This window comes from Rhinatrema bivittatum, chromosome 2 (genome assembly GCF_901001135.1).
Source record: "Rhinatrema bivittatum chromosome 2, aRhiBiv1.1, whole genome shotgun sequence".
NCBI lineage: Eukaryota > Metazoa > Chordata > Amphibia > Gymnophiona > Rhinatrematidae > Rhinatrema > Rhinatrema bivittatum.
The window spans coordinates 238764156-238783738 of record NC_042616.1 but is presented as its reverse complement, the minus strand read 5'-3'; the positions used below and the strand labels follow the sequence as shown (position 1 = coordinate 238783738).

At 47.8% G+C, this 19583-nt stretch overlaps 1 protein-coding gene across 2 annotated transcripts in view; it reads left to right on the top strand.

Moving 5' to 3' along the window:
* Positions 1 to 19583, top strand: part of ACAD11 (acyl-CoA dehydrogenase family member 11) — a 289500-nt gene that overhangs the window by 72072 nt on the left and 197845 nt on the right. For both annotated transcript variants that reach the window (XM_029589309.1, XM_029589308.1), the window contains 2 exons: positions 13187 to 13308; positions 14341 to 14447. In XM_029589309.1, the coding sequence (XP_029445169.1) occupies positions 13187 to 13308; positions 14341 to 14447 (229 nt within the window). The remainder of the gene's footprint in view (positions 1 to 13186; positions 13309 to 14340; positions 14448 to 19583) is intronic.

The window sequence follows — 19583 nt, the reverse complement described above, 5'->3', positions numbered from 1 at the left end:
AGGCGCTTAGACTCTGTACAGAAGCGAATGTTGCTCCCAAAGGAGAGGGCCATAGTACTAAAAGGTCTAGTGAAGACCCTCCTTCAAAGGGATAAGACTCCAGCAAGAACAGTTCTGGGCCCTCTCTCATCACATAGCAGATGGGGTGGGGCCAAGAAATATGATTTGGTTATCCCGCATTTTGATTAACCTTTACTGGCTGCCTGTTGCTATGAGAAGTAGTTTTAAGATCTTGATGTTGGTCTATAAATTCTTGCATAGGGGGACTTGCCACAGTATCTGGTTGTTCACATAATATCTTACAAACCAATACGTCTCTGCCATTCTTCTCAGCTGGATCCGTTGATGGTTCCTCCTTCCAACAGAATAAGATTAGAGTTAATATGTGAAACAGCATTCAGTTATTTTGCACTATCTTTATAGAATCGATTTCCATAGTTTATTAAAAGTGCTAGTTTAAATTTCGCAAGAACCTGAAATCCCAGTTGTTTACTCAGGATTTTAATTTTGACTAATATTTTATTACTGTAAAGATGTTTATTACTATTAACTAAGGAGTTTGTTTTAGCTAGTTTAGTTTGATTTGACTTCTGATTTTAGACATGTATATATAAAGTGTTATGTTTTATGACTGTTAATTTTTTTATTTTGCTGTTTTGATGGCATTACTTGAATTGCAGTATATTAAATAAATAATAATAATGCTGATCTCACAACTCTGTTAAACATGAGATACTTTCAATGGGGTCTTTGGAGCCAATGGGACCAGCTAACTCAACCATTGTCCCATTCAATATCAGTAATTGTCAGAATGAAAACATCCTTTCTGTAGTGGTTGAAACTAACAGTCCCGAGTGTAGGTTTCACTCTGCGGATTCCACCTCATCAGATGACTTTACCATCAACACTTCCATCAGGGGATAGAGGGCTAATTCTGGTGCAGCACAGATACAAGGATCATGGTTCTTGTAGGAGAGGTGCCTTCAGATCAATTTACTAGAGCTGCATGCTGTTTGCTATGTCCTATAAGTTGTCACTCACCTTTTTCAGGAAAGAGAATCATATTCCAGACTGAGAATTAGGTGGCTATGTTCTACGTAAACTAGCAAGAGGAAATGGGCTCATTCATACTCTTTCAAGAGGAGATCGAATATGGTCATGGGCTCTGTCACAGGGCCCACCTGCAGGCAACCTATCTTCTTGGAATTCAGAACACACTAGCATACTGTTTCAGCAAAGTTCTACCAACTTGGATCAAGATGTAGTGGACAGTTTGTTTTGTCCCTAAGGGCAGCCAGTGATTGACCTGTTTGCTTCAGAGAGCAACAGGAAGGTCAAGGAGTTCTGCTCCATGCTTCCAAGCAGATTGGAAGGTCCTCATAGGATTGAGCATGGATAATTCTGATTGATCTGGCTTGGCCATGGCAAGTGTGGTTTACATATCTCGTCCAATTGTCAGGTCAGTCTCCAATTCCTCTGGGAGCCTCTCTAACTTTTTCATCATATAGGAGTAGGGTAGGCTTTGCTACCCGCATCTATCCTTCCTAGTCCTCACAGTACAGATGTCAATGCACAGTAGTCTCTTCTCTGCTGCTTCCAAAGTATGTAGGAGATACAAAAGTGTGTTGGCCAGGAAGCTTTCAGCTAGAAAGTCCTACAATTTGAAGTGGAAGAGGCTTGTATTTTAGTGTCAGTCCGGCTATCTGGACTCTTTTCTGTAGCCTGAGGGATTTACCTCAGTATTGGCTCTGCCTATTATCTTCATATTTTAATACCTCTTCAGTTCAGGTTCACCTTAGCACTATCACAGCATATCACCAGCAGATAGCGGGAGCTCCAATCTCTATCAACTCTTTGTTTATGAAAGGACTGGTATTCCAAGCCTCTGGTTATCAAACCTCTAGTGCCTTGGACCCTTAACCTAGTGCTAAAACATTTCATGAAGCCTCCCTTTGAACCTCTGAAGTCGACGAGTTTGACGTTTCTCACCTGGAAAGTCATGATCCTCATAGTGGTTCCCTGTACGTACCCAGATCAGTCCAGACTCCTGGGTTTGCCTCCCCTCCAGCAGATGGAAACAGATAGGTTTTGGCGGGCTCTGCCCTATACCCTGAGGTGCCACCTACAGTCAGTCAGTATTTCTCTGTCTCCAGCAGATGGTAGAGGTGCTAACCTCACAGTCTGGGCTGATTACTTAGCTAGATAAAAAAAAAAAAAAGTTTGTAGACAGATTAGTTTAAAGGACTTTTAAGGATTTTGAAGAGAATTTGAAAAGAAAAAAAAATAAAAAGGGAAGGAGTTACAGATCCTTCATACTCCCAGGGGGTTGCTAGGTCCTTAGGGGACCATCCCCCCCCTGGTATCTGAGGCAGCTGTGGCTGGGGGTTGAGGCCCTGTCGCCACCAAATAGCAGCACCTGGGGTGATACAGGGGAGCTCGGATCACTCACCCCAGAGGGACCAAGACTCGGAGGAGGCAGGTTGTAGTAATTTAAAAAAATAAATAAATCTGATTTTTTAAGCCAGTCGTAGTCTGTTCGTATACTCTCCCTTCTCTTGTTGTCCGTGGATATTTTAGCTTTTGGCTGTGTGTTTTTCTGCTGAATTTTGGTTCCCTGCTTCTTTGTGCCTGGGCGGTCATGCCATGGCATTCGACCTGCTGCGCGTGTGCGGCTCTCCAGGGACGGCCTCAGTTCGGGCTGTCTACCGGGAGATGAGGGGACTTCCGCAGCGGCTGGGGGAGTGGTGCTCTGGGTGAGTTCTTCATCTCACGCGTTTGGGAACCTGCCCCCTTCATTTTCTCTCCCGTTTCCGCTGAGCACGGGAACGGGCGCCATTTTGGGCCGGTTGACTCGGCGGTGCGATGTTCAGTGGGGGAGAGGATTCTCCCGCTTGCTCTGTCCTCAGCGCCTGCCTCCTATAAGCAATGCACTACTGTTACAGGGTGCAGAGGTGGTCCCTGACCCTCCTGTTCTGGGAGAGGACCCTGCTGGAGATGCGGACAACGACTCCTCATCCTCCTCATTTTCCTCTGATTTTATTTTGCTATTGTACAAGGCTTTTAAGGCCCGGAGGGCTAGCAAAAAGATTGCTGCTGGCAAGCCTACTGGGTTGGACATGCCCAGAAAGGCCAAAAAGCGTCCCAGAGTTGAGGAGAGTGGGGGGGCCCCTAAGTCAAAGCGCCCGTTGAGAACAGGGACGTCTCAGGGAGAGTTTGACACATCCTCGACACTATGGACACGGATGATCAGGATTCTCCATCCCAGCCCCCGAGGGGGGTGAAGGGGATGGGGACCCACAGAAAGGGTCAGACCATGAGGCACATGGCATTGAGGGTGACGATCCGAAGGTGGTTCGCCTCTTCAGGAGAGAGGAACTTGGTCTGCTTATTCCCGCTATATTGGGGGAATTATGGATCGAGGCTCAGCCAGAAGAGTCCAGATTAGAAGCCACGGATCCGGTATAGTTGGGCCTGAGGGGTCCACCTACTTCTTTTCCCTTCCATTTTTCTGTTACAGATCTGTGTTGTGAATGGGACACCCCGGAGCTGGGTTTAAAGGTCTCGAAGGCGATGGATCGGCTATACCCTTTGCCAGAGGAGGCCTTGGACCTACTGAGGGTTCCCAAGGTGGATGCTGCAGTGTCAGTGGTCACAAAGAAGACCACTATCCCAGTTACAGGCTCCACGGCCCTCAAAGATTTACAGGACCGAAAATTGGAGCTACAGCTCAAGAAGATCTTTGAGGTTTGGCACTAGGAGTTTGAGCAGCAATGTGCAGTTATTTCTCTCTGAGGGCGGGCCTTCACTGGGTACAGCAGCTGCAAGCCAATGAAGCACTGTCGGAGGATGAAGCCCGTCAGGCGGGTCGCCTTGAAGCCGTGATTGCTTACAGTGCAGATGCCCTCTATGATCTGTTGAGAACTTCGGCCACATCCATGGTATCAGCTGTATCAGCGCATCATCTGCTTTGGTTGAGAAACTTGTCGGCGGATGTTTCTTCCAAAGCCCAGCTAGGTTCTCTACCCTTTAAGGGCAAATTGCTGTTTGGTAAAGACCTGGAAGATATGATTCAATCCCTGGGGGAGAATAAAGTTCATCGCCTTCCAGATGATAGACCCCGGTCAAGGGGTTCCTTTTCGGGTCGGTCTCAGTTCAGTGGGAGTCGGAGGTCGCAGGCTCCTCGGTCGACTGCTTCCTCTTTCAGACAAAATCCTAATAGACAGCAGTCTTGGTCGCAGTCCTTTCAAGGCCGGCACTTCAGCAGACCAGGTGGTTCCCAATCGACACAGGGAGGTAAGCCTCAGCAATGATGTGCTGCCGGTCCACTCCTCGGTAGCGGTGGTAGGGGGCAGATTGTCTCTGTTTTACAAGGAGTGGACAAAACTCACATCGGAATAGTGGGTCCTCTTGGTGATAAGACATGGCTATGCTTTAGATATTGCACACCGCCCCCAGCACTGGTTTCTGGTCTCCCCATGCGGCTATGCAGCGAAGTGACGAGTGGTGCAAGGGACTTTACAGCATCTGCTGCAGCTCAGCACCATTATGTTGGTTCCTCCAGCAGGGCCGGTACTCCATTTATTTTATTTATTTATTTATTTATTAACTTTTATTTACCGACATTCGTGCAGCACATCATGCCGGTTTACAAAGAACTCAGGTGGGCGAAACAATAAAACAATGTACAAAGAATAAAATAAAGTAACAAAAACATAACAATATAACCTTAGAACAAAATACTATTTCTTACGAAAAGGACACATTAACCGATCGTGATCAAAAAGGATAAATTAAGCAGTAGAGGGGGATGTTGTTTCTTCTAGGGTATCCATGGGTGGTGTGAGGGGAAGCGGGGAAAACATAGGGAGGGGTGGAGAAAGTTCGAGCAGGGGGGGCTGGGAGAGATTAAATTTGGTTTGTGTCAGGATAGGCCTGTCGAAATAGCCATGTTTTGACTCCTTTCTTGAAAATTTGCAGGGATGTCTCTTGGCGTAGGAGGGTGGGGAGGGAGTTCCAGAGGTTGGGGCCAGCGACGGAAAAGGCTCTCTCTCTGGTGTGAGTAGAATGTGCTGCCTTTAGAGATGGGGTGTGTAGAGTGCCTGCATGGGTTGTTCTTGTGGGACGGTCGGAGGAACGGTAACGAGGCATTTCGTCTAGCCAGGTGTGATTATGTTTGTGTAGGGAATTGTGAAGGATGGTGAGGGTTTTGTATTGTGAGCGGAAGGAGATAGGTAACAAATGTAGGTCTTTTAGTATGGGGGTGATGTGGTCTCTTTTTTGTGTGCCTGTTATGATTCTAGCCATGGAGTTTTGCAGAATTTGGAGGGGTTTGATGGTGGTGGCGGGGAGTCCTAGTAATAGGGAATTGCAATAGTCTATTTTTGTGAGCATTGTGGTCTGTACGACTGTGCGGAAATCGTGGGTGTGGAGGAGGGGTTTGAGTTTTTTTATGATGTTAAGTTTATAGAAACCCCCCTTTAGTAGGTTTTTGATGTGGGGTTTGAAACTTAGGTGTTGGTCTATGTAGACTCCCAGATCTCTTACAAACTGGGTCTGAGGGGTGGCTGTGGTTGTATTTTGAGGAGTGTTCTGTTGCATGGGGAGAGTGAAATGTTCAGGCTGCTTAGAGATGACGAGTAATTCTGTTTTTGACGAGTTTAGAGCAAGATGGAGTTCGGATAGTGAGGCGCTTATGGTGGCGAGGCAAGATTCCCAGCGTTGCAGAGGTTCTTTTATGGATCCCTGAAACGGGATGAGAATCTGCACGTCATCTGCATACAGGAAGAATTTCAGGCCTAGTTTGGAGAGGAGGTGGCAAAGGGGTATGAGATAAATATTAAATAGGGTGGAGGATAAGGATGATCCTTGGGGTACGCCTTGCGTGATAGGTATGTGTGAGGATTCGTGCTTGTCGATTTTAACTAGATACTCCCTGTGTGTGAGGTAGGAGGAGAGCCATGAGAGGGCTGTGTCGGCGATGCCTATTTCTGTTAGGCGGGTCATTAGTATCTGATGGTTGACAGTGTCGTAAGCAGCTGAGATGTCTAGTAGGGCGAGTAGGTACGAGTTTCCATGGTCCATACCTTTAAGTATGGTGTCTGTCATGGCTAGTAGTAAGGTTTCGGTGCTTCGGTCTTTGCGGAAACCGAACTGTTGAGTGTGGAGGACATTGTGGTCTTCTAAAAACTCCGTTAGTTGTTTGTTAATAACCCTCTCTAGGACTTTGGATAAGAATGGGAGATTGGAAATTGGACGGTAATTGGCAGGGTCTGTGGGGTCGAGGGTGGGTTTTTTCAGGAGGGGCTTGACTATGGCCAGTTTGAGTGGGTCTGGGACACTGCCTGCAGTAATAGAGCAGTTGATAAAGTCCTTAATATGTTTGGTGATGGCGGGGGTGATGGAGAGGAGGGTTTTTGAAGGAATGGTGTCTGAAGAGTGTGTGGATGGTTTCATCTTTTTTAGTATAGTTTCTACTTCTATGTTGGTGGTGAGGTCATATGTTTTAAGGGTGATCATTTTGTCATTGGGAATGGGGGGGAGGGGGGTAGTGTTGTCTGGGAAGCGGAGTAGAATATTGTCGATTTTATTCTTGAAGTATAGGGCTAGTTCTTCACATTTTTTGTTGGAGGTAGTATCGTTGAGAGTTGGTGAATTGGGATTGGTGAGTTCTGAGACATATGTGAATAAGGCGTTTGCATTAAATTGGTAGTCGTGGATCTTTGTCGCATGGAAATCACGCTTGGCTTGGGTAATTGCATGACGGTATGCGTGTAAAGTGTTGTTATAGGTGGCTTTAAGTGTAGCCGATGGTTGTTTGCGCCAGGCGCGTTCTTTGGCTCTTAGTTCTTGTTTCAAGGTTTTTAACTTGGCGGTGAACCAAGGTTTCCTTTTCTCCTGTTGTGTAGAGGGTATTTCTTTGTGGATAATGGGGCATAGATCATTGGCTAAGGTCGTAGTGAGATTGTTCCAGGAGTGTAGTGCGGTGTCTGGATTGGTGAGATCAATGTTGTTAGCTATTTTGTTGAAAGCTAGGGTGAGCTCTTCTGTACTACAGTGTTTACGGAAAGAGATGGTTTTATGGTGTTTTTGTGTGGAAGGTGTGAGGGGTTTGGTTTCAAGGATTGTATTAATGAGGAAATGGTCAGACCATGGTACTGGGGTGACTACGGGTGGGGTGGCAATGGTTATTTTAGAATTCACAAATATTAGATCGAGTGTGTGGCCTGCTTTGAGTGTGGGTTCGGTGATGATTTGATTGAAATCTAGGACTTTGAGGGTGTCCAGTAGAGTCTCGCAGGCGGGGGTGGTGGGGTGGGTATCTACATGGAGGTTGAAATCCCCTAGTATAATGGTAGGAAGATCTGTTTTGATGTTGACGGTGAAGTATTCAGTGATGGGTGAGGGATCTTTTTCAATAAGGCCTGGGGGGGCATATACTAAGCAGATTTGTAGGGATTTGGATGCAAATAGTGCGATTTCAATTTTGGGTGGCGGTTGAGTAGTTTGGAGTTTGAGGTTGAGTCTTTTCTTGGCTGCCAAGAGTAGACCACCTCCTTTCTTTTTCGGCCTTGGTATGGAGAGGAGGTCGTATGACTTTGTGGGGAGCTGGTTTAGGAAAACCTGGTCGGTATTTTTTAACCAGGATTCGGTAATGGCACAAAGGTCGGGGTTGTCGTCTGTAAGCAGATCATTTAGTATAGCTCCTTTTTTTTGTATGGATTGGGCATTGAAGAGAGTAATGGCTAATGTTGTTAAACCTAGGAGTTGTGAGAGAGGAGGGGTCATAATTGGTATGAGGGATTTGCGAGGAATGGGTGGGTGGGGGGGTGTTGTAGGGGGTTTGCGTAGTAGCGGGCAGTGCCGTCTTGGGATGGGGAGTAGACACATGGTTCTAGTATAGTGAGGGGACTTGGGTGGTGGGGACTAATGGAGAATAAAACTGGGTGGAGACTGTGGTGATATCTGGCTTAGCAGGGAGTGCGTGTCGAGTATACCTCACATAGCGCAGATAGGTTACATAGGGCAAGGAGGTTGTAATGAGATATTGGGTACACTGACAAGTATGTTATACTCGAAGGCTGCGTGATGTGAATCAGTGGTGTGGAGGAGTGTGGAGTGTGGAGGAGGAGTGTGGAGGAGGGAAGTTGTCTAGGGTGAGCAGTCTACCATGCAATACAGGTTGATCGGAAGTATAAATTATTCAAATACATTCAATGGAATTCAGAGGCATTCAAAAGGTGGTCAAATGTATGGCACATTTAGCGGCAGAAAGCTATCTGGAGTACTGTTGTTAAGGCTGTTGTTTAAATCATTCAGTCTAATGTCGGATACGTAGTCGGGTAGTCAAGTATGTCTGGCGCTGCTGGGCTGGTGGACTGGTTATGAGAAAAGGTTCTTACCCCACGTGAGTGGTGCCGACCGTGCTGGCTCCCGCAGAGGAGAGATGAGATGTAGTTGGAGTTGGTGCCAGGAGGGTAGAACGTTGTGATACCTGTTGCGATGTCCGTTGTGTTTCGGCTACGTTTACGTTGAGAATGATCTTTGGTCGTTTCCTGGTGATGGGTTGGTGCTCCTGTGGGGCTGCGACGAAGGGGCGAGACAAAGGGGCCAGCCCCTTTGTCGTGCTCCTTCGTGCGCGCGACGCTCGGTGCGCGACGCCGTGGAGTGCAGGGCCTTTTAAGTCCTGTAGGTCGCTGTTCGCTAGCGTCACCCCTGCGCCTGGAGTGGGCGGGCCTCGGTGCAGCGGGTTTGGATTGCGTAGGGGTGCGTTTGGAGGGGCGGGATCAGGCCTCGTGGCTGGAGAGGCGATTCGGGTGCGGGCTGGTGGCACGGGGGGCTCCGGGACCCCGATGGGTCAGCGCCGATCGCGCAGGAGCCCCAGCCAGCAGCGGTGGAGAGTCGCAGCGAAAAGGGCGGCCAGCGGTGAGAGCCGGGAATATGAAGTTCCCTCCGGCCCCTTTGATGACGCGCTTGGAGGGGCGGGATCAGGCCTCGTGGCTGGAGAGGCGATTCGGGTGCGGGCTGGTGGCACGGGGGGCTCCGGGACCCCGATGGGTCAGCGCCGATCGCGCAGGAGCCCCAGCCAGCAGCGGTGGAGAGTCGTGGTACCCAAAAAAGAAGGAACATTCCGGCCCATTCTTGATTTGAAGCGAGTCAGCATTTGCCTTCGGATCCCTCGATTCTGCATGGAGACGTTGTGGTCCATCATTGCTTCCGTAAGAATGGGGGAGTTTCTGACATCCCTAGATCTGACGGAGGCGTATTTACATATAGGAATTCGATCGGATCATCAGAGGTTCCTCCAGGTCTCTGTCCTAGGACATCATTATCGGTTCCAGGCTTTGCTGTTCGGGCTGGCTACTGTGCCCAGGACGTTCACCAAGATAATGGTGGTTGTGGCTGCTCAGCTGCGGAGGGAAGGATTGTTAGTACATCCGTACTTGGACAATTGGTTGATTCGGGCAAAATCGGAGGAGAGTTACCGGTTGGCCATTCACCATGTGCTGCAATTGTTGCAGAATCTGGGGTGGGTGGTCAACTTTGCCAAGAGTCATCTGATTCCTTCCCAATCATTGGAATTCCTAGGAGCCCTGTTTGACATGCAGCAGGGCAGAGTGTTCCTCAAATCAGAACGCAGTGTCAAGCTTCAAGGTCAAATTTGAGTGTTGTTGTCCAAGCATCCTCCCCGAGTTTAGGATTACTTGCGGGTGCTGGGTTCCATGACGCCTACTCTGGAACTGGTTCCATGGGCATTTGTTCATATACGCCCGTTACAGTCCGCTTTGCTTTCTCGATGGAACCCGGTCTCTGAACAATTTCATCTGCCCCTGCCCGATCCCGCGAGGGCCAGTCTGGATTAGTGGCTCTGCCAAGACAACGTGAGCCAAGGGGTTCCTCTGGTGGTTCCCATGTGGACGGTGGTTACCACGGATGCCAGTCTCTCCGGGTGGGGAGCGGTGTGTCTGAGGAAGTCGGTGCGGGGACAATGGTCTCAAGAAGAATCTCCATGGTCGATCAATCGTCTGGAGACCAGGGTGGTGCGTTTAGCGTTACAGGCCTTCCTACCACTTCTCCGCGGGACGTTCTGTCTGACAATGTGACCACAGTGGCTTACATCAATCGCCAAGGAGAGACCAAGAGTCAAGCTGTGGCGGTGGAGGCTCAGCAGTTAATCGGCTGGGCGGAGAAGCATTTACTCAGCATAGCAGCGTCCCACATAGCAGGGGTCGACAAACTTCACGCGGATTTTCTCAGTCGGCACCGTCTCGATCCGGGAGAATGGGAGTTCGCCGACAAGGCCTTTCAGTCCATCTGTGACAGGTGGGGCACCCCCAGCATGGATCTGATGGCGACGTTCAGGAATGCCAAGGCACCCCGCTTCTTCAGTCATCGAAGAGAGACAGGAGCGCAGGGGGTGGATGCCCTAGTTCTTCCCTGGCCCTCAAACGTCCTGCTTTATGTGTTTCCACCTTGGCCGCTGATCGGCAAAGTACTCAGACGAGTGGAGCTGCACCCAGCAGACGTGATCCTTGTAGCTCCGGAATGTCCGCGACGTCCGTGGTTTGCGGATCTGATCAACCTGGCGGTGGATGGGCCACTGTGGTTTCAGGATCTTCCGAACTTTCTGCATCAGGGTCCCGTCTGTTTCAACCAGGATGATCACTTTTGTCTAGCGGCATGGCGTTTGAGAGGCAGCGTCTGAAAGGCAAGGGTTATTCTGATGCCGTAGTGACTATGCTTTTGAGATCTCGTAAAACGTCCACTTCCCGGTCTTATGTATGGGTATGGAAGGTTTTCAAGTCCTGGTGTGTGGAGCGGAAGGTTGTTCGGACTCGGGCATCGGTGTCAAATATTCTGTGTTTTTTACAAGCTGGACTAACCAAGGGGTTGTCATGTAGCTCCTTGAGGGTACAGGTGGTGGCCCTTGGCTCTCTGAGAGGTCCCATACAAGGGGTGGCGTTGGCAGCGCAACTGGATGTGGCTCGTTTTCTTCGGGGATCGAAGCACTTGCATCTGCCGGTGAAGCATCCTTGTCCTTCCTGGAGCCTAAACCTGGTCCTTACTGCTTTGTGTGCTGCGCCCTTTGAGCTGTTGAAAAGGGCAACATTGAAAGATCTCACCTTAAAGGCCTTCTTTCTTGTGGCTATTTCATCGGCTTGGAGGGTGTCCGAGCTTCAGGCGTTATCCTGTAGGGAACCATTCTTAAGGATTTCGGATTCAGGAATATCGTTGCATTCCGTTCCGTCCTTTCTCCCTAAGGTGGTTTCCTCTTTCCATTTGAATCAATCAGTGGAACTTCCATCTTTCTCAAAGGTGGACTGGTCGGATCCTCTGTATAAGGATTTAAGGAAGCTGGATGTTCGCAGGACTTTACTGCATTATTTGGAAGTCACGAATAGTTTTCGAGTCTCGGATCATCTTTTTGTGCTGTGGAGTGGTCCGAAAAGAGGTAATATGGCGTCTAAGACCACTATTGCCCGCTGGCTAAAAGACGCTTTAACTTTAGCATACTTGTTGTGCGGTAAGCCTTTACCGGTGGGTCTTCGTGCTCATTCTACCTGTTTTCAGGTGGCGTCTTGGGCGGAATGTCAGCAGGTTTCACCGCAGGAGATTTGCAGAGCGGCAACGTGGAAGTCTCTACATACCTTTGCGAGTCACTATAGGCTGGATGTCCAGGCCCCAATGTCGGGTGGCTTTGGAGAAGGTGTGCTGAGAGCGAGCCTCTCCGGATCCCATCTTAGGTAAGGAAAGCTCTGTTACATCCCAGGAGTCTGGACTGATCCAGGTACGTACAGGGAAAGGAAAATTTGGTTCTTACCTGATAATTTTCGTTCCTGTAGTTCCACGGATCAGTCCAGAATCCCACCCGCTTAGGGCATAAAGATAACGGAGAGTCCGCTCATTCAGCGTTTTGTTGTTCATTCTGACCTGCAGATCAATATTTCTAAACCGTTCTCTACAAGTTCTGTTCCCCTTTGGGGTTAGTGATTATTTTCAGGTTACATTACTGTATATAGTTAGTTTGGTTTTGAACCATTCTGCTTTGTGACTGAGTAATACTGACGGACTGTGGGTGGCACCTCAGGATATAGGGCAGAGCCCGCCAAAACTTCTCTGTCTCCATCTGCTGGAGGGGAGGCAAAACCCAGAAGTCTGGACTGATCCGTGGTTCTACAGGAACGAATATTATCAAGTAAGAACCAATTTTCCTTCTGCTCATTGTTTCAGTGAATTGCAAGTGTAGGTCTCATATTTGCCATACGTTCAGTTTTTTTACAACAGGGTGGTTTTGCATACACACCTCAAGTTTCTGCCAAAAGTGGTGCCAGCTTTTCACATTAACCAAGTTATTGTGCTGACAACATTCTTTCCAAAAGCACATGCACGGAAAAGGCTCTTCATTCCTTGGAATGTAAAAGAGTTCTGATGTATTATTTGAGAAGGTTGCACCCTCATCAAACTTCTCAACTATCAGTGTCTTGTTCCCAATAGACTAGGAGTAGCAGCAGCCAAAATGCAGACCAATGGCCAGTTGGCTATTGGTCTGCATTGCGTACTGCTGGCTTACCAATTTGACTGTCAAGGCTCATCTGTGCACAATCCACGACTATTTAGACAATCTTCACGTCCCACTACTGTCTGGATAACATATCAAGAAGTAACAATAGCGTTGGGCAGTTTTGTGCTGCCTGTTCACCCAGTAGTTCACGCTCCACTAGTGGGGTCTGGATTTCTTTTTCAGTAATTACTTTGCAGCGCAGCCCTCAGCTTAGTACTCCACACAAGTTGTGGCTAATTCAGCCCTGCTTGTCAATGGAGAAAGCAAGTTTGGTTACCTGTAAATATGGTTCTGTGAATTAACCATGCTTATTACCCACATGCCTCCCTGGTGAGTTGCTTAAATTCTGCAGAAGACTGAGCGACATGAAGCAGCATGCACATGGGAGCCACCACGCATGCTCAGTAAAACTTTTCTGAGCAATGAGAGATGAGTTTGTACCATGCTATCCCATGAGTCATGACTAACTCATCTTGCTATCTCCAGAGAACCCTGTTTAAGGTAAGCAAACTTGCTTTAACTGTGAGCTTTGCTCCTTAATTACTAGCAATATTCCTTTGATAATAATATATTTTTAAATACTGTTTTCAGGTAGTCTGTATTAAAAATACTTTTCTATTTCAATAGGGATTCCAGCGCTTAATGAATTGATTGCCATTTACTACCACTGCAGAGGAATTCCTACTTCTTTGTCTAACTGGAATTTCTTTATTGCTCTTGCATGTTTGAAACTGGCTGGAATATCCCAGGTGATCATCTTATTTCTCCTTTGTAGACTAGATAGCAAGGACCTTCTGCACAAATAATTCCCTAGCAGATAGTACTCAAAATGGAATTAAACCTTTGAATAGTTCTATTTTGTTAATGATTTACTGTGCGTGACCTGTATTTGTTACTTGCAAGTGATGGAAGGATACCTTTTGACATAATGAAAGTTTCAGAAATGTTTCTACAATATAGTCATTGTCCTTGTTTATGTGGACAAATGGATGAGAGAGTGAGTTTGTACTGGTGTTGCTGAAGCCAATAGAGAAAAAAATGTACTCATATTTTGTTAGGTCATGTGATACAGGTAAAACTTGTTTTCTATTAGGCTGTCTTTTGACATCTTCACTTTCTAACGAACATATGCACCTTTAATTTTGCAAAGAATGCATGTTTTGGTTTTCTATTGCAGCTGTAGTGTAGCACAGATCTTCAGGAAGCCAGGATTGTCTTTGGACTGGTGTAAACGGTCTGACCATAATGGGGCCCCATTATAGTCACACCATCTGCACAGTCCTAAAGACAGTTGCCTTGTGCAGGGCCATTGACTGTTGAATATGGAGAAAGAAGGGAGCAGATCCTGCTTCCGTATGAAGCTGCCCAACAGCCCGAAGCTTTGCCTGCCCCAGCATTGGCTGTGTGTGAGAAGAGCTGGTGCTCAGTGGGAGGACAGTAGGACAGCAGTGGCAGTACTTATGAGCTACCACTGCTGCTTCCCTGCCTCTTGTGATTGATTTTGGCTCATTCTGCTTCAGGTAGCCATTCAGCCCTGGAAGATGGGAGAAGAAGAAATGTGCTCAGAGGCTCAGTCCTGCTTGTGCCAATATGCCAGTGCCGCAAAGGGGATAGAGGAAAAGTGACTGGGAGGGGACGTGAGGTGAAGGGATGGGGAGAAGGGGAAAGCAAAGAGTGAGTAGGTATATTCCAGAGCTGTGATCTTGTTAAGTTCCAGTCATCCCTGAAATTTGCACTAGATTGCCAATACATTTAGATCTTTTTCTCTCGTTGATCCTTAGGGGGTCTATGCTAGGTATACTCTTGGAAATTCCAGTGCCGAGGATGCATATAGGTTTGCTGAAATGGTAAAACCCTTGGCAGAAAAAGGATTAGAACTCGCCAAAAGGTAAGTAACTCTCCTGATTTGCAGGGAATTATATAATACTGAAAGAGCAGGGCTTCCCAAACCTGTCTCTGTGATCTCACAACCAGTCGGGTTTTCAGGTTATCCACAATGAATATGCATAAGATAAATCTGCATACATTGAAGACTCAGTATATGCAAATGATATCTCATGCGTATTCATTGTAGATATCCTGAAAAGCCAACTGGCTGTGGAGTCACTGGGACAGGTTTGGGAAGCCCCCGTGAAAGTGGTTGGCAAAATGGTTCTTGCTGCTTATGCACAATAGGGGAGTTTATTATTAAGAAACTGGAAACAAAACTGAAAAAGTAAATATCTAATTTTAAGTAGAATACCATATGATGTAGTGCAGTTGGAAATAGTGAAGATATGCACACATTAATTTACATCTGTGAAAAGGAGTGGCCATAATATGTAAAAATGCTATATGGCAGGCAGTCAAGGTCTTGGATTATTTTTTTCAGTTTAATTGTGTAATTTAGCCAGAGATTAGCCTTTTGTGCAGCAAAGCAATGTATTTGCTTGCTCTAGATCTAATGTCTTACTGGTTTCTGCTAACACAGAGGGCTAAGTAATCCTTTGTCTTTATTTCAGCTTTTTTTTTTTTCTTTCTTCCCATGTTGCTCACATTTAATTTAAAAAAATATATTTCAAAGGGTTCTTCATAATAACTTTTTTAGTTTCAACAATTTTTATTAGCAAAAATAACAGCATCATCCCGTGAGACTTGGATTCTGAGTCCTACATGGGGAACATCAACACAAATATTATTTTATAATAATTTTTTTAAAGCTGAAGTGTTTTCTAGAGACATAAAAAATGTTAATGGTTTTCTCTGGCCTCTAGAAGACATGCTTTCATGACCTATGATCTATGCCCCTGGTTTTCTGCAGCAGATTTTTCAAGATTCTGTGGCAAGAGTTAGAAAATTCTTTGGCACTTATATATCAAATTTACATAATATTTCATTTATTTGTATATTAAAAATGTTCTTTATGAAAAATGGTTTTCTGATATTTCTCTGTCCAGTTTATTTGGTTCTTTATTAGAGGAAAAGGGATCTTAGTGATTGGTTTAGGGGAGGAAGGAGGGGAAAGGGGTCTGGGGTTAGGAAGAGATGAGATCTGAGGAGGGAAATGAAAAAGGGATCTCAGGCAGGAGGTATAGAGAGATAAGGAATGGAAGAGGATAGAGACAGAGAGAGAGGAGATGGAAGGGGGAGAAGGGAAGTGGGATCAAGGATGAGAGAGAAGAAAGGGGAGATCCTGGATCACCACTCCTCTCCCCACTCCTCCCACAGTGATCTGTCCTCTCACTCACAGCCACGCCCTCTTCAGTCCTCACTCTTTGTCTTTCCGCACACACGCCCTCCAATCTCCTCATTCACACAGCACAGCCCTCTGATCACCTTCCTCACCCCTCACAGCTCCTCAGTCCCCTCACTCTCTTGCCTTCCTCGCTCCATGGGCACCTCAGTCTCCTCACTCACTCCTCCTTCTGCAATCCCCTCTCCTTCCCCCCCTCCCCCACCCCCACCCATTGCTGCCCCCTTGCACCTCTCATTCTAGCGGAGGGGATATCGGAGGGAGATGGAGAAGGGATCTCAGTGGGAGGGGCAGAAGGATAGGAGATAGAGAGGGGATGAGGGGAAGGGGGAATTGGTAACAGAGAGAAGAGGGCTGAGGGGAAGAGAGGAAAAGAAAGGAGCTCATAGAGGGGGGATCCTTGATCAGGAGAGGAACGGAGGACAAATCTACTCACACCCTTCCTCTGGAAAGTCCCTTTTCTCTTCTCTCATATACCCCACTCCCACTCGCACATTTTCTCCACATCAACTTTAATCCCCCTTGCTTGTGCACACATGGTACACCTCCTCTGATTCCTCCCCCTCCCACATCCCCTCACTCCTTTTCACACAGATACTTCACACCACCTCTAATTCCCTTATTCCGCACATATTCGCACCTCCTCCACAACACCTTCACTGGCAACCACACTGAAGCCTCTGCCTCCTCACCTACCAGCACTGATCTCGGCTTTCTTAAAGCAACAACGTGGTACCTTGGGCTGCTTCCTCTTCCTGTGCAGCCAGATGCTGAGGCGTCACGCATTGAACCGTGGGGGTTGCCCTGGTGCAAATCTGCAGGAAGAGCTGGATTTTGCTGCCCTGGCTATGGAATCATGGGAGTTTGGGATCCCTGCCTATAGTACAAATAGTCTGAAGTCATGTCCCTTCTTTCTACATTCTCCAACATGAATTTCAGGAACCTAAAAAATTTAGAGAAGTGACAAGCTTGAAGACCCTTACACATAATCAGCAAGAAAACAAGGTGAAAAACAAAATAATCCAGAAATACAGCAACTTCTTTTGAGCATGAGTGGAGATTGTTATGCAACCTCTTTCCTATGTCCTTGCATTGTTTTTCTTCCTCTGTTAAATTTATCTCATGACTTGAACTTGCTGGAATGCTGAATGCCTTTTGAGCTTCTTGTTAATTAGGTAAATAAGTGTTCTTTCCTTGTAGGTTTGATGCCTACTAAAACCAAGAACTGGCAATTAAGAACAATGTCCTTCCTAGACTTGATTTTCTGTTTGAAATACTACAGTTTTCTTCTCCAGGAAGAATGTTTCAAGAACTTAATAAAGCTATAATGCATTTCTTCAGGAATGGGGAAATAAGCCAGGGTAGCCAGATCAATGATGAATAGAAGTAGGATTGGGGGAGGGGAAGGTGGGATAGGTTCCTGTCTTTAGATCCTATTTTCTTATCGATCAGCTTACTCCACCAGTGGAGTGGGCATAGAATGGACCTGACAAGCACTGGCTAGCCCTTCAGAGAGATTCAGTGCAAGAGAAACATCTCAAGATCATCTGATGGCCTAGTAAAAATAGAAAATTGTATACCTTTCCTGGTATGCTTAAAATATGGGAGAAATGTAACAGTGGGAATGCTCTGTTCCCTGTACGTACCCAGATCAGTCCAGACTCCTGGGTTTTGCCCCCCCCCCCCCCCCCCTCTAGCAGATGGAGGCAGACGTTTACCAACAAACTCCGCCTTATCTAGGATGGTGCCACCTACAGTCTGGCAGTATTCTTCTGTCTCCAGCAGATGGTGGAGGTGCAAAACCTACAGTCTGTACTAGGGCCTAGCTTAGAGTTTGAGACAGGATAGTTAGGTATTTAAAAAAAAAATGTTTTTAATAATAAGAAGCACAGGAGTGAAAGGGACCGCAGTCTCCCCCTCCCAGGGGGTTGTGAGGTCCTAAGGGGACCATCCCCCCTGGTTTCAGAGGCAGCTGAGGTATAGGGTTGAGGACCCGATTGCCAGCTCAAAAAGATACTGGGGGTGATCCCGGGGAGCCCAGCTCATTCCCCCCAGTTGGTCCAGGACCCGGAGGCTATCGGGCAAGTATTTGTTTAAAAAAAAAAAAAAGTTTTTGCTTTGCGGCTCGACTCTCCCTTCCCTTCCGATCGAGTTGGGGATGTTTTCGCACTGTTTCGCCACGTTTCCGAGGGGTGGCAATAGTTTTTTCATCGCAGCCATGCTGCGGTGGGCTGTGCTCTAATTGCCTCTCAGGGGGAGAGGGAGCCGCCACGACCCCAGGGAAGGTCATTATTCGGGTCTAGACGGTTACCGATGCCTTCGGGGAGCTGCAGCCTTCAATTCCCGAGCCATTCCCGCGAAGTGCGGGAACGGGCGCCATTTTGGGTACGCTGGGGTCAGCGGTTTCTGGAGCAGGCGCCATTTTGGCACCGCTGGCGTCAGCAGCATCGGCAGTGCATGCAGCGTTAGGGGAGGAGGATCCCCGCCAAATTTATTGCCGCAGCAGAGGGTCCCTGAGGGGGACAGACCCGCAGGACTTGGATTGCATGACACTGGGAATGTCCCTGGAGGGGATACGGACGATTCGTCCTCGGAGTCTTCTTTTTCGTCATACTTTATTCTGTTAATGCATAAGGCCTTTAAGGCCCGGAAGGCGGGTAAGAAGAGGCCGCTCGGTCTAGACTCCCAGTCCGGATCTCGGAAGCTGGCTAAATCCGCCCAGGACCCGGGTCCTTCGGCAGGGCAGCGGCCCTTCAGCTTGCGGACTCCTTTGGCTGATCCGGATACCTCTTCAGACATGGAGGACCAGGAAGACCGGGAGTTGCCTTCCCAGCCCCCGAGGGGGAGGCCAATCAGCTGCAGGGAGGTCTGCGGGGGTCCCATGGGGTGGATGGGTCTGCTCATTCCGGCTATCCTAGGAGAGTTAGGCATCCAGCTTCCCCAGGAAGAGTCTAGGCTAGGGTCTGCGGACCCTGTGGTATTGGGCCTGAGAGGTCCTCCTTCGGCCTTCCCTTTTCATTTTTCAACCACGTATTTACTCTTCAAGGAATGGGACACTCCGGACCTGGGCCTTAAAGTGTCTAAGGCATTGGATAAGCTCTATCCTCTACCTGAGGAGGCCTTGGAGCTTTTAAGAGTTCCTAAGGTGGATGCAGTGGTGGAGACTGTCACGAAGAAGACTACCATCCCGGTCACTTGGAGGACGGCCCTTAAGGACTTGCAGGATCGCAAGCTGGAGATTCAGCTCAAGAAGATCTTCGAAGTCTCCGTGCTTGGGATCCGTGCAGCGATGTGTAGCAATTTTTCTTTGCGGGCAGGTCTTCATTGGGTGCAGCAGCTGTTAGCCATCGAATCCCTTTCTCAAGAGGAAGCTCTCCAGGCGGGGCGACTTGAGGCCGTGATTGCCTATAGTGCGGATGCCTTTTATGATTTGCTTCGCACGTCAGCCAGATCCATGGTGTCGGCCCGGCGTTTGCGTGGCTCCGCAACTGGGCAGCGGATGTGTCATCTAAATCTCAACTGGGCTCTTTGCCGTTTAAGGGCAAGCCGCTTTTTGGGAAAGAGCTGGAGGACCTGATTCAGTCCTTAGGCAAGAATAAGGTGCATCGTTTGCCAGAAGATAGGTCGAAGTTGAGAGGTTCTTTTGCTTCCAGGTCTCGATTTAGAGGAGGTCGGAGGCCTCTGACTTCTCGGGGGTCTGTTTCTTCCTTTCTACACAATGCCAGCAGGCAGCAGACATACTCTCAGTCCTTTCGAGGGCGACGTTTCGGTAGGCCTGGCACCAGCCAGAAT